This window comes from Oculina patagonica, chromosome 1 (assembly GCF_052425735.1).
Source record: "Oculina patagonica isolate OP01 chromosome 1, crgOcupat, whole genome shotgun sequence".
Classification (NCBI taxonomy): Eukaryota; Metazoa; Cnidaria; class Anthozoa; order Scleractinia; family Oculinidae; genus Oculina; species Oculina patagonica.
The window spans coordinates 33,532,351-33,544,789 of record NC_135758.1 but is presented as its reverse complement, the minus strand read 5'-3'; the positions used below and the strand labels follow the sequence as shown (position 1 = coordinate 33,544,789).

At 38.1% G+C, this 12,439-nt stretch overlaps 1 protein-coding gene across 1 annotated transcript in view; it reads right to left on the bottom strand.

Annotated features, from left to right (window-relative positions):
• Window positions 1-12,439, bottom strand: part of LOC144646634 (E3 ubiquitin-protein ligase rnf213-alpha-like) — a 37,193-nt gene that overhangs the window by 21,306 nt on the left and 3,448 nt on the right. The window contains exons 2-6 of the mRNA XM_078506294.1: window positions 11,353-11,623; window positions 6,657-6,793; window positions 6,090-6,263; window positions 4,945-5,144; window positions 2,929-3,212 (exon numbers count right to left, since the gene is read on the bottom strand). Coding sequence (XP_078362420.1) covers window positions 2,929-3,212; window positions 4,945-5,144; window positions 6,090-6,263; window positions 6,657-6,793; window positions 11,353-11,508 — 951 coding nt within the window. The 5' untranslated portion in view covers window positions 11,509-11,623. The remainder of the gene's footprint in view (window positions 1-2,928; window positions 3,213-4,944; window positions 5,145-6,089; window positions 6,264-6,656; window positions 6,794-11,352; window positions 11,624-12,439) is intronic.

Sequence of the window (12,439 nt, the reverse complement as noted above, 5' to 3'; positions counted from 1 at the left end):
CCATCCAGGGGGGAGTAGAAATACTCCTAGCTGCTTAATGCTAAGGAAACCGGGATAAGCTCCGGCAGTATGCGCCACTTTGGCTCGAAGCTGACCTTTTTTTTTAGTACTTAAAGCCAATTTGAATAGTTTATATCTCAAGTTAATCTTGAATCGGATATTGTTTGTCGTCCATGGAAGAGAGGAGCTTCTGAATTTGACATCTTTAAAAGGGGCGTGTTGGTCACACACATCGAGGAACATTTTGTTCCAGGCCCATAGTTTATCATCTGGATCATCAAATACAGAGGCAACATGAAACGGCGCGAAAGAAATGTCCTGCCGGAAACTGGCCAGATCGAATTTTTTGTAGTTCCTAGTCTTGATTATTTTTGCAGGAGGTCGTTTACTTCTCAGTCGAATAGACGCTTAAATGAATTAAGCTGTGATCCGAAATTCCCAGGTCTGGTGGAAAACCCCGGATGATTGAATCAATTTCTTTCTTAGTAGTCATAGAGAGATCAGTAAGAGATTTGCAAGTAGGCGTGACACGAGTTCACGATGTTATTGTATTCTCCAGGTTTTAATATTCAGCAACTTTGCTGTGTTTTGATTCTTCGGCACAAAGTGCGGCAAGTTTAGGACACAGTTTATATATCCTAATAAAAAAAATGCTTTTGAAATCTATCGAAGAAGTCTTTGTCATCAGGTGCTCTGTAAATAACAGAGAATAATGCGGTTACTGATGGAAACTTCACTTGGATCCAGATAGCTTCAAAGTTCTTATCCGCAGCGAAAGGTCAGCAAAACGCGAAGTTATTCCTTCAAAGACACTCCTAGACCCGGCCAACCTGGCCCAGCTTGCACAGAAACACTTTAGGAACCTCTGGGCTTGACTGTTGTATTCCAAAGAAGGCCCTGTCAGGCGAAACGAGAGCAAAAGTACGGAGCATATCAAGACACGTCGACACCACATTATATGACGTGACCAATTCTGTGCATTGTCAGAAGAAACTGTCTGGATATCATTTCGCTCAGAAGGAAAGTATGGAGTGACAATATCTCTCCAGAGAGGAACACTTTTCCATGTCAAAATTCTCATATTCCCTTTATTGACAATTGCACAAATGGTTACCAGCAAAAAAAGTGTGCCCGGAAAGTAAGTGAAAGGTAAGATGTAGAAAAACAGATAAAAAGTGCAAGGCTGGCACTAAGGCAAAGGAGACAAAACAAAAAGTCACTTGGTTAAAATGTTGATTGATGCTTTACAGTTCAGTCTCTCTTGTACCAGTCCCTCATTACCTAGGCTAAGGAGGTAATAGGATAACAAGTGACGTTTTTTAAAATGTACATTTTATTGTATGAGCTTTTCTGAGCTTTTATTAAATCAGCCTGCAGCTGTCTTTGCCTATTGTGTACATTCTCGTTCCAAGAGCTGACGATCCTTCAGTCAGTTCTGTGCTAAGAGAAGCAAACAGTCCAGAAGGATGAAGCGAAAATTGCAGGTTTCCAAGGTTAAAATTTTAATGAAGGAAGCATTTTTTCTTCCCTGATGAAATGGCATTATAGACCTCAGTAAGTTATTCTGGGAAGGGAATTAAATTTTGTCTTACTGCCGTTGCAAGAGTATGCAGCCAGACTATTAGTAAATGACAGCAACAGAAAATATGTTCATAAACATATTAATGATTGGTTTAGAGTTTAATCGCTAACATAATAACAAGAAAATAGTTGAAATAATCCGACTTTACAAAAAATATGTTATTTAGTGTTCCTCGATCGACAAAACAAAGTAACGAAGGACTGAGAGTTCAATCGCTAACATAATAACAGCACAAATGTTGAAATAATCTGAGTTTCTAAAAATTATGTTCGTCAGTTTTTCTCAACAAAACAAACTAATGATTGGCTTAGAGTTCAGTTGTTAACATAACAACAGCACAAAAGTTGAATTAATTTGAGTTTCCAAAATGTTATTCAACAAAACAAACGATTGGCTTAGAGTTGAATCCCTAACAAAATAACAATACGAAAGTTAAAATAATCCGAGTTTCCAACATGTTCTTCAACATAACAAACTAACGATCGGCTTAGAGTTCAATCGCTAACATAATACAGCATAATAAACTGAAAAGCTAGTCAAGGGAACAAACTGACGATTGGTTTAGAGTCCAATCGCTGAATCAACACACAACTTGAAATAACACAAGTTTCCAAAATGTTCTTTAGTGCTACTGAACAAACTAACCATTGTTTACAGTTCAAGCTGACGGAATAACAAGAGTCGAAATAACACGAGTTCATGTGTTCCAGAGTGCAATGACTGCGTTTACTATGTGGAACAAACCTTACAGAAGATTCAAGCAGTTAAATGCTGTCTGTTGAGATAGTAAAAGCTCTTGTACAACCTGCACTTATACCACAAGCCGGGTCCGAATTTATTGGCTTGTATGAAAAAAACTAACTTGTGATACGATCACCTGAAAAAACTACTAAAGGCCATGCATACATGTGCAACCAAAATGGCGGACTCGGGCTAGATAAATACTTGCTCTCTCACAACCCACGTGACCGGCGCTTGACTCTCGTGGACAAATAAATAAATAAAATCGATTGTGCCATAGTGTGTCTTGTAAGCCACACAAAAACTGCCCGCGACGGTGCGTGCGCATCTCATGTTAACCCTACCGTACTCCTAATGATTTGGCAGAATTAATTATCATCAAACTTCAATTACCGGTAATTTAAACTTTAGTTACACAGCGAGAAAAAACTTCTCAATTGCAAGTTACGAAACAAGTTATCTTTGCCCGTTATAATTGCATGGAATCTCCAACGTCTCCCACACAGTAATTAAATAATCGAGATCCAATAACAACTAAAGATAAAGACCAATTTCACCATTAAAAGATTATTAAATAACGCACGTTTTCCCTACTATTAAATTACCTTTTTGACATCAAAATTGGCGGGCTGACTTTGCCGATGATTACCCTTTTCTTCTACCCAATCCTTGGACAGACATCTCACAACATTTCGTAGTTTCAACAACGCCTCTGTGGCATTCATTTTTTCATTTGACTCGTTCACAAGAAAACCACTCCATTTTGGTAGGAAAGACAGCAACGCCTTTGAACGATCCTTGGCGGCCACCTGATTCGTGACAAAGAAGCCCGATACTTTGGAAAAAATGTAGAACACATACGCCACTCCGTCATATTGATTCCACGTAGCTTGAATAGAAAACCAAAAGAGTAAATGGTTTCTCATAACTCGTTTTTTCGGACCATACCTAACAATTTCAATCAGCGTTTTAGTAATCTTCCCTTAATTGAAATGACATAAAAATTACAAAAGTTATTACCTTAAGCTTGAAGTTTGGTATAATGTATTTTGTTTAGGAAATCTACATTGTCATGACAACGATGGGCATTTACTGTACATGGTTAATAATAATAATATTCCTATTGCAATGTTTTATCAACATTGATTCACTGAAACCCTTGAAAATTTAAAAACCCGTTTAAACCGTTAAAAATTTGCGTTACAAGTTAACCGTATACAAAATTATGCAAAGACAATCACATGTGTGAAGGCAGAAAGAAAATACAGAAAACAATGATAAGGTAGATCACAACGCAATGTATTTAGCACAGAGGAATGCAATAGACACTGATTGGAATATAAAGTGAAATGGCAACTTGGATAAAGTGAAAGTAAATGAAGAAGCGTTCTCAAGTTGAATACTCGGAAAAAAGATTTTCCGATAAGATGTTATTACCGAGCTTAAAATTTACCATCTTTATTATTTACTAAGATTTTCCGAGTTCCCCCAACGGGAGTCGAACCCATGACCGGCTTCCAGAATACCGGTTGGACGCTCTAACCACTGAGCTATGGGAGACTCGTGGTGAGCGAGGTCATGTACTAGGTTCTTATGTGTGACACATGTCCTGCCAACTGCAGGCTCAAATATGTCTAAATGATAAATGTGGGTAAATGTAAAGTGAAATGGCAACTTGGATAAAGTGAAAGTAAATGAAGAAGCGTTCTCAAGTTGAATACTCGAGAAAAAGATTTTCCGAGCTCCCCCAACGGGAGTCGAACCCATGACCTTCCAGAATACCGGTTGGACGCTCTAACCACTGACCTCGCTATGACCTCGCTCACCACAAGCCTCCCATAGCTCAGTGGTTAGAGCTTCCAACCGGTATTCTGGAAGGTCATGGGTTCGACTCCCGTTGGGGGAACTCGGAAAATCTTTTTTCCGAGTATTCAACTTGAGAACGCTTCTTCATTTACTTTCACTGATTTGAATATCTCACCGTATTTTTTTTTTTATTCCGTAAATTTGTAACGTAACTTTGACAGTGTTCTAGTAACCCAATTGTGGTAAAACTTTGTAATAAGATTATTTGCAATATTAACCATGTTTAGTGAATGTTTTTAAATAAATCTATCGAGCCTTTTTGAGATTTTTGAAAAAGGTTTAAACTTAAAAATAAACCAAAGATTATAACGGGAGTGATGATAAGGAAACATCTAGTTCTCCCGCCTGATCGTTAGTAAGAAAATCAACAAAGCGTTGGTTTTACTGATTTCTAGTTTTCTGTTTAATGATGTCATGGTAATATCATTTTCCTCAAAAAATACACCATACCAAAATCTAAGAGCGAAAACTGGTGTAAGTTTATATTAATCCGATGAAGGTAAGACTACTGAAAAGCTGACTGAAATGTTCGGTACAGTTCCGAAAGAACTGTTTCTAGACCCTTAAAAGACATCTCCAACACACTCATCGACAGAATGAACAACACTGTAAAAGTTACGTTAGACTTAAATGGAAAAAGATATGACGCTTATTAATAGTGAAGTTTTCTGTACCATTGATACATAAAATGTTAGTTATAAAGATAATCAACCTCTAAATCGTAACAAGAGTATCCATACAGATGCTTTACTTACCACCAGGTTCAATATGCTCCTCTGGAATTTTCAGAGACCTGTTGACCATTCCGTTTTGGCCGAGTAATTCTTCATATTGAGGTTTTCCTTTTCCAATCACCACGTATTTGTAGCCAGTACCCCAGTGAGCGCGATCAAGGCTTATCGTTAACTCACCACGAAACCGTACAAGTTCTTTTTTGTCTTGGCTTTTATCAATTCTACATTTAGAAAAAAACAAGCAATGAATTATGAAACGACATTGGAATATTCTCTTTAACCTAACGATGCATGGACAGTGGAACGCCTTTACGCTCATTTTACAGCCATGCACATTATTGGGCATGAACCACGTGATTGCCGGCGGACTTGTATTCCTTTTGTTTATTATCCTACATTTATTTCATAGTAGAGTAAAAAAAAATGAGCTGATGGCATTTGACATTTATGAATTTATAAGTTGTCAGGAGCCCATAATGGGTCCTGAAGATCTATGTAACAATGTTACTTTATGAAGCTCAGTTAAATCTTCCATGGTTTCCACACTATTCAAACGCCACGGATTTTGCCAGTGTAGATCCTCTCCGACACTCACAAACATATACAATTTTACTTAAAACTTCTCGTTTGAGATAATATAACGACATGCTTTTTCGCAGTACAGTAGAACTTTCCCTGCATTCTTAAAATTCTGCTTACATTTTATAATTTCATATAAAATGAATCAAGCTTTGATGATTGATTACGAATTACGAACCATGATAAGTGGTCAAAACATGTGCTTGTGACAGAAAGACAATTATCGATCTAGAACTACCACGACGTCATCCATTATCCACGTACCAATGCCACTGTATCCATGCCATTTCTCTTTTTTATCCGGATCATTTGAATTCCGACTTGGCGATTATTTTGCAGTCCGGGATCATTTGCGGTCCCAGAAAACATTTGCGGAGCGGTACTAACCTTGAAAATTATTAACGTGTAGAAAGTTTTCATTTTCTAAAATGGTACAATTAACATGCAATTGTTAAAAATGAAAAATGTCGGTACACAGAGAAGCAGTGTCCGTAAAGCGAGGTACACTTCCTACGAGTGTCTCACTTGGGTCACAGAAAAGTGTTCGTTGTCCGTATTAAACGGGTTCCACCGTAAATAATACTTACTCTACTGCACTCATATCGACACAATTCAGTTTGAAGTCGCCTAAATCTGGACCATGTGCTCGTATAAAAAGACGTTCATCCGTCATTTTAAAATTCACCGCAAGCAAAACATGGAACACCACTGTCACCCCAGCTTCCGGTTCAATTTGCTGTAGGTTTGGAGTTGGCTGTGTCCTGCGAAACGATCGGTAAAAAAATATATTACGAAACTTCGAAATTTATAGAGAAAAGTTTACTTTGAAAGACTTGTAATCAACTGTAGAACATTTTGCTCCTTATGCAATGTTTACGGAGGTTTAGAGATCGTTAGGGAACTCACGAAACATGCACCTGCGTGACCACGGTAACGTGTAAACCAGGGCAGGTGATTTTCTGAGAACTGACCCACGCGAAGCTAACACCGCCTTGACATAAGTGGATTTTTTCGTTCAGGCGTTTCTTTTATTCTTTTAGTTTGCTCTTCGCAATCCAAGAGCCTAGAACAGCTTATTTATAAAGTCTATAAAGAGAGCAAGGCTAATACGTTGCTTGCTTGTTTGTTTGCTTGTTTAACCCAGTTTAACTTACGCGGACGACTTTTGCTTCACACTGCTACTCCCTTTTCCATCCTTCTTCTGATTTTTCTTGCTTTTCTGACTTCGCGCAAATTCTTGTTGTTGATTATCACTCTTTCTAGACCAAGTTCCTCCTTGTACCTCAGTGTTCTGACGACAACAACAACAACAACAACAACAACAATCACGCGGTTTATATCTTCTTGGTTATCATGAAATCAACGAATACGCCAAAAATTGTCGTGGCAATTAATGGCTCCAAAGTAGCAAAAGATCAAACAGAAAAGGAGTAACGGGTAAACTGTACGTCTTATGTTTAAAATCAAAGCGGCTATGAGCAACTGAACTCGGAAAATGAATAAAGAGCAAATTTTCAACCCCCTGTCCGTCAAATTAATTTGCCGGATTCAAATTTATTACATGGCTGAATGCTCGAGCGGGCACGATAGAGCGAATCCTGTGTTCTGATTTGCTACCAGAGCGGGCAAGATGGACCTATCTTTCCCGCTCGGGATTTCCCGCGTCGATCCCGCAACAATAAGTTCTCTTTTTGGCCATAAAATAAATCCTTCATTGACCAAGCTTGTTTGGTCAAGATGGCTGGATATTGGCCTCGTTCTTTTTTGCGTTTTTGTTGACCTCAGCTTCGTCTCGGTCCATAAAAACGCAAAAAATAACTAGGCCATATCCAGCCATCCTGACCAAACCAAATTTGGAGCTTTCACCGGATCAAGTGATTCTACATGTTGGCACTAACGACCTCAAGCATAAAGAACCGCAGCAAGTTGCGGTTCTCGGTCGTTGATCTCGCCAGACAGATCGAAAGCTCATCTGATGCCACAGTTGCCTTATCGGAACTTGTTTCCAGAAGGGACGGGCTCAACGAAGCGGTAAAAACAACGAATAAACTTCTAAAGAATTACTGCCGACAAAATGGATGGGAACTTAGGGCCGAATTGCACTAGCGGACAAGTTTTAAATGTCATAACATTTTTGACAACAACAAAATTGTCGCGACAAGTCAGAGATATTAGGAAGAAAACAAAAGGTGTAATTATTAGTACAAAAACGAGAAACCGCGTACAACCTAAGGGACTCTGAAAACAAACTCAATGTTCCATTACCGCGCACTAACTATTACAAAAACAGCTTTACGTACAGTGGCGCCATCTTGTGGAACAGTCTTCCTAATAACGTAAGATAAGCAGAGTCCCTTGGGCAATTTAAAAAACTAATTGAACGAGTACTCTAGGGCACGGCATTCGTGGAAAGCAGCTTTTTATTTTTGTACATATATTTTTATATTTCCCCTCTTTCTTGTATATATATTCATTATTAGATTGTTGTATTGAAGCTGATGAATTTGACCGTGTTTTTAAATAAAGATTATCCATCCATCCACGCTTGGTCAGTAACGCATTATATAACGCATTATATAACGCATTAACGCATAAACGCAATAATAACGCATTAACGCATTAACGCATTATATTAACGCATTATATAACGCATTATGTAACCATCGAATGCTCCAGCAAAACTTTCCACACTTTCGCATTTAAACTTTGACTACCAGCCGAACATATCTAAACTGCGTTAACTCAGGTGAATCCAAAATCAAATCACTTCTCTGTTTCGTTGAAAGTTCGCCACCGCGACCTTTTTTTAATGTTTGTGTTCCTATCATTTTGCTATGAACACATCCATTTATTGTATCGTAATCATTTAGCTAGCGAAACACAGTGCACTTGTCTTACCGTCTCCAGTATAACAAGGGACACAACATATAGCGAGAAGACGTGAGTTGGAATCCTGGTCATCAGGGAAACTCTTTATTCTCCTTTTTGAATCTAATGCGCTTGCGCACTAGACTCAATTCAACCATTATAGAAAACCTGTTAGCAACCCCAAAGGACCAGTTCGGGATCGATTATAATTTGCTGTAATGTTTTAAACAATGGCCAGTCGATTAAAACTTTTTTCTAATAATTAAACTCTTTCTTTTAAACTTTTAAGCCAATATCGATAAACGTCAACTCTTTTTTTATTATCTTCAACATTTTCACGATCGCCATCTGCAAAAATTGCATATATGCCTTTTCCTAAAAGATAAGCACCTACAACTTTTACTATTTTATAACCAACATAAATAAAAGTTTCCATTTTTATATTAATTTATAAAAAAATGATATTATTTTGTAATCGTTAAAAAAGTTTCAAACAAAAAAACAAATTGTTGCAGCCTTTTTTTCAATAACAACAAAGACGAACAAGATTTCAAACAACAAGCAAATTGTTGCAAATTGTAATGCAAAAATAGATAAATCAGACAACATTTTAATTAAATTTATAACATTTACATATTATCCGGGTAGAATCATTTGATCTTCTAAATATTCTTTCGTTGCCAAACTAGCAGCAACTATCGCAGTAAATGTGAGATAATTCATGAAACTCGAATTATGATCACTAGTCATTGGTTCTTTGATTACTTTTCTAGCAACCCATCCATATCCAGCTACTAAACCTGTTATTGTTGCTGCAGAAGTTAATGATTTTACTTATTTTTTCTGACATTTTGATTGATAATTATAAAATATTTTTTTATCCATTTGAGGGGCTTTGTTCTTTACAGGTACAGGATTTTATTTTATTTCTTCTTTTTAAGGTTCAGGTTTAGGTTCAGGTTCAGGTCGGGGTTTTTGATTTTAACCCATGAATTGTACTTTTTGTAAATATAAACCATAAGCACTTACACAAATTCCGGCAATACCAATCATTTGGTTTACTGTTAAATAAGAATCTTGTGATTCTTTACTGTCTTTGGATTTATTATCCTGTGTTACCTTACCATTTGACTGTTCTAATTAACAATTAGACTACTCGCCCTCGTTTTTTCGACGTTTTTGCTTGTTTACAAGCTAAAGTAGGAGAATAGGGGTTATGTAGACAAAATTTGGAACCACATATTTGTAAACTCTCAAGGGACTTTATTAATTTCTCAAGGGACCTTTTTAATTTCTCAAGGGATTACTTTCCGCTGTGGGTGATCACTTGCGATCTCGTGGAAAAAACGTGACTTGTCACATTTACAAACGTTATATAACAATTTTAAAAGTGACATGTCAGCTTTCTTATCTCAACGCACGTGTGTCTGAAAGGCGATCTATAAAAAGCGTCGCACAAACAATGGATTGCGTAACTAAAACACGAATAAATAATCACTAGCACTTACATCGTTTAAAAATTACAAACGTCAAAAATAAACCATACCAAAAAACTCGCTCTTTTCAAAGATATTATTGAAGTTAAAACAAATGCAAGAGATGGGGGCTTCTTTTAGCTTAGGAGCGGTTAAAAATTAGGCCAAATTTGGTCGCTACATGCAAGCGCCATTCTATTTCGTCATCAGCCTAAGTCGTTAGGGACGTGACCTCGCGTTGATAGCAATGTTGCATGAATCGGCTTTACAACATGCGATCGTATCTACGCAGTTCGAGTGGAATTTCAGTCAAAGACAGCAAAATTCTTTTGTATTTCATTTCAAATATAATTCGAAAGCATTCACTGTATATATGGCTTTTGTTTAATCCTGGGTCTTGATATCCGACCCTCGCAGAGCCTAGACAAAACGCAGCTTGAGAGTAACGATTTGTTTACGCCGCAATTCTGCGCAATTATATGCGCAATGTTTACTCCGACAGTAGTCGGAAATATCCGTATTTTTTTTCCTGCTTTTTCGTGGAGCAATCGTAACGATACGGCCTTGAACACATTGAACAGCGGTCTACCTATAACAATTCAAATATGGCGTCGCAAAAACAAAGCGTCGAACGCATATTTTGCTGTTTCATTTGCTAATTTCGCTGCCGTAATCGACTGCCTCGAACGGTCCTTGCAATTTTAAAGTATAGAATTGTCAGATCTCGGTGAAATTTGCACTGTTTATTTATGTAATGTTAAGGAATATGTGTATAAATACCCGGCGCGGACGAGCCATTTTTGACAAAATTATATGGCTGCATTTCCTCCGCGAAGATAGGAAATTGTTAAACTAAACTTCAAAGAAACTGTAATGATAATTTCGAAGAACAATGCACAGGATAAACCTTCGACTCATACTTCATGCAAAAATGTCGGTATTTCGGAGAGACTTTGATTTTCTATGAGCGAATAGTCAACGAGGCGCAGCCGAGTTGACCATAGGCGTACAAGCCGGGGGGACGAGGGGGGCTGCAGGCCGACATTTTTCCGGCAGAATGCTTAGAATTCGGGCAAAAAGCCAAGAGAAGAAATAGAAAATAAGCCGACAAATCTCAACATTACTTTCACAACGAATTACATCAACAGAAAAAAGTATTGGAAATATACCGAACTTTGTGGTTCAAAAGTCTAAATTTATTATTTATCTGCTTGACATCTTCGAGCAACGCCACTAAATCAACTAATTTTTTGTATACAACTTTTTCAACGGAAGATTTTTTCCATTTCATATGCCTCTTTATTCGGCTTTCAACGTATGTCTTTTTTGTTTTCGGGCAATAAGGTCTCCGCCCCCCCCCTCCCCCTCCCCCCCCCCCCCATGTCCGAAGGTGCCCGTACGCCTATGTGAGCTGACTATCGCTCACAGAAAACGAGGGCGAGTAGTCTAATTGTTTCAGTAGGAACTCTTAAAGGACAGCAGGCCCAAAACCTACAATTTTACGTACTTGTTGTGGCTTTAAACATATCGTCGTTGTAGCCACGGTAAGTGCGGGATCTTCGCCACTTCCAGTCGTTTGTCTCTTCTCTGTAACGCTGTGCTTGCCTTCCTGCTGATTCTGATCATCTCGCACAGTTTGACGGCCATCTGATTTCTTAGACATTGTATTTTGCTCTGTATCCCGCGACTCAGAGGATTTAGGATTCTCACTTCCTTCAAGGACGGCGAGGCCTCTTACTGTTTCATCAGGGTTTTCCCCTTAAGGTCGCGGGGCACACCTACAGTATGAATAAATTTATGAAGCGAAACTTTGCTTGACCCGCATCTTTTAAAACGCTTATTTCTCGGCTGTTATGGGTGTGATTAAGCTAACGTTAAGATTTCTTACATAATTCTTTCTTTTAGAAATTAAAGAATCATGGGTATTTTTCAGAGCCCTACTTCACTTTTCAGTAAATATTTTGTTCACAAACAATTTCACGCACGAACACGTCAAATCACAACGCGAAAATATGACAATTCTCTATTTTCCAATTGCCCATAATACACTTTGTTTGCCCCCCAAATTTTGCATAAACTATTGTTTTCAAATTCTCTTGGGAGGACTGCATATTTCCAAAACAATACTTTATGCAAAATTTGGGGGGCAAACAAAGTGCATTATGGGCAATTGGAAAATAGAGAATACTTGCTCGTTAAGTTGTCGATGTCAGTCGTTGCATTTCCCGCATACGCTTTAAATAAATGCATAATGATGAGTCTGAGGTGTCCCCCCGCGGTCTTAACACACAACTTACGTTGACAAACAAATATTTCTAAGGGGCCGACCATTTTACTCTTGAGAGGGGGGTGGGGGGGGAGGGGGGGGTGGATGATTTCGAAAAAAAAATTCCTGCAAACGCTCGTCGGAAGAAAAAAATTGCATGCAGCACAAATAAAATAGAAAATAATTTCTTGCACTGCGCAAGCAAGAAAATTTTTTTGTAAAGCTATATATTTCGTCATTCCAGGGGAGCTTTACAAAATTCCAGCTAAACTGCAACCATTCTTCCCTTGCTGCCTTTAAACTCTGGATTTGGTGATGCTTCAGAATG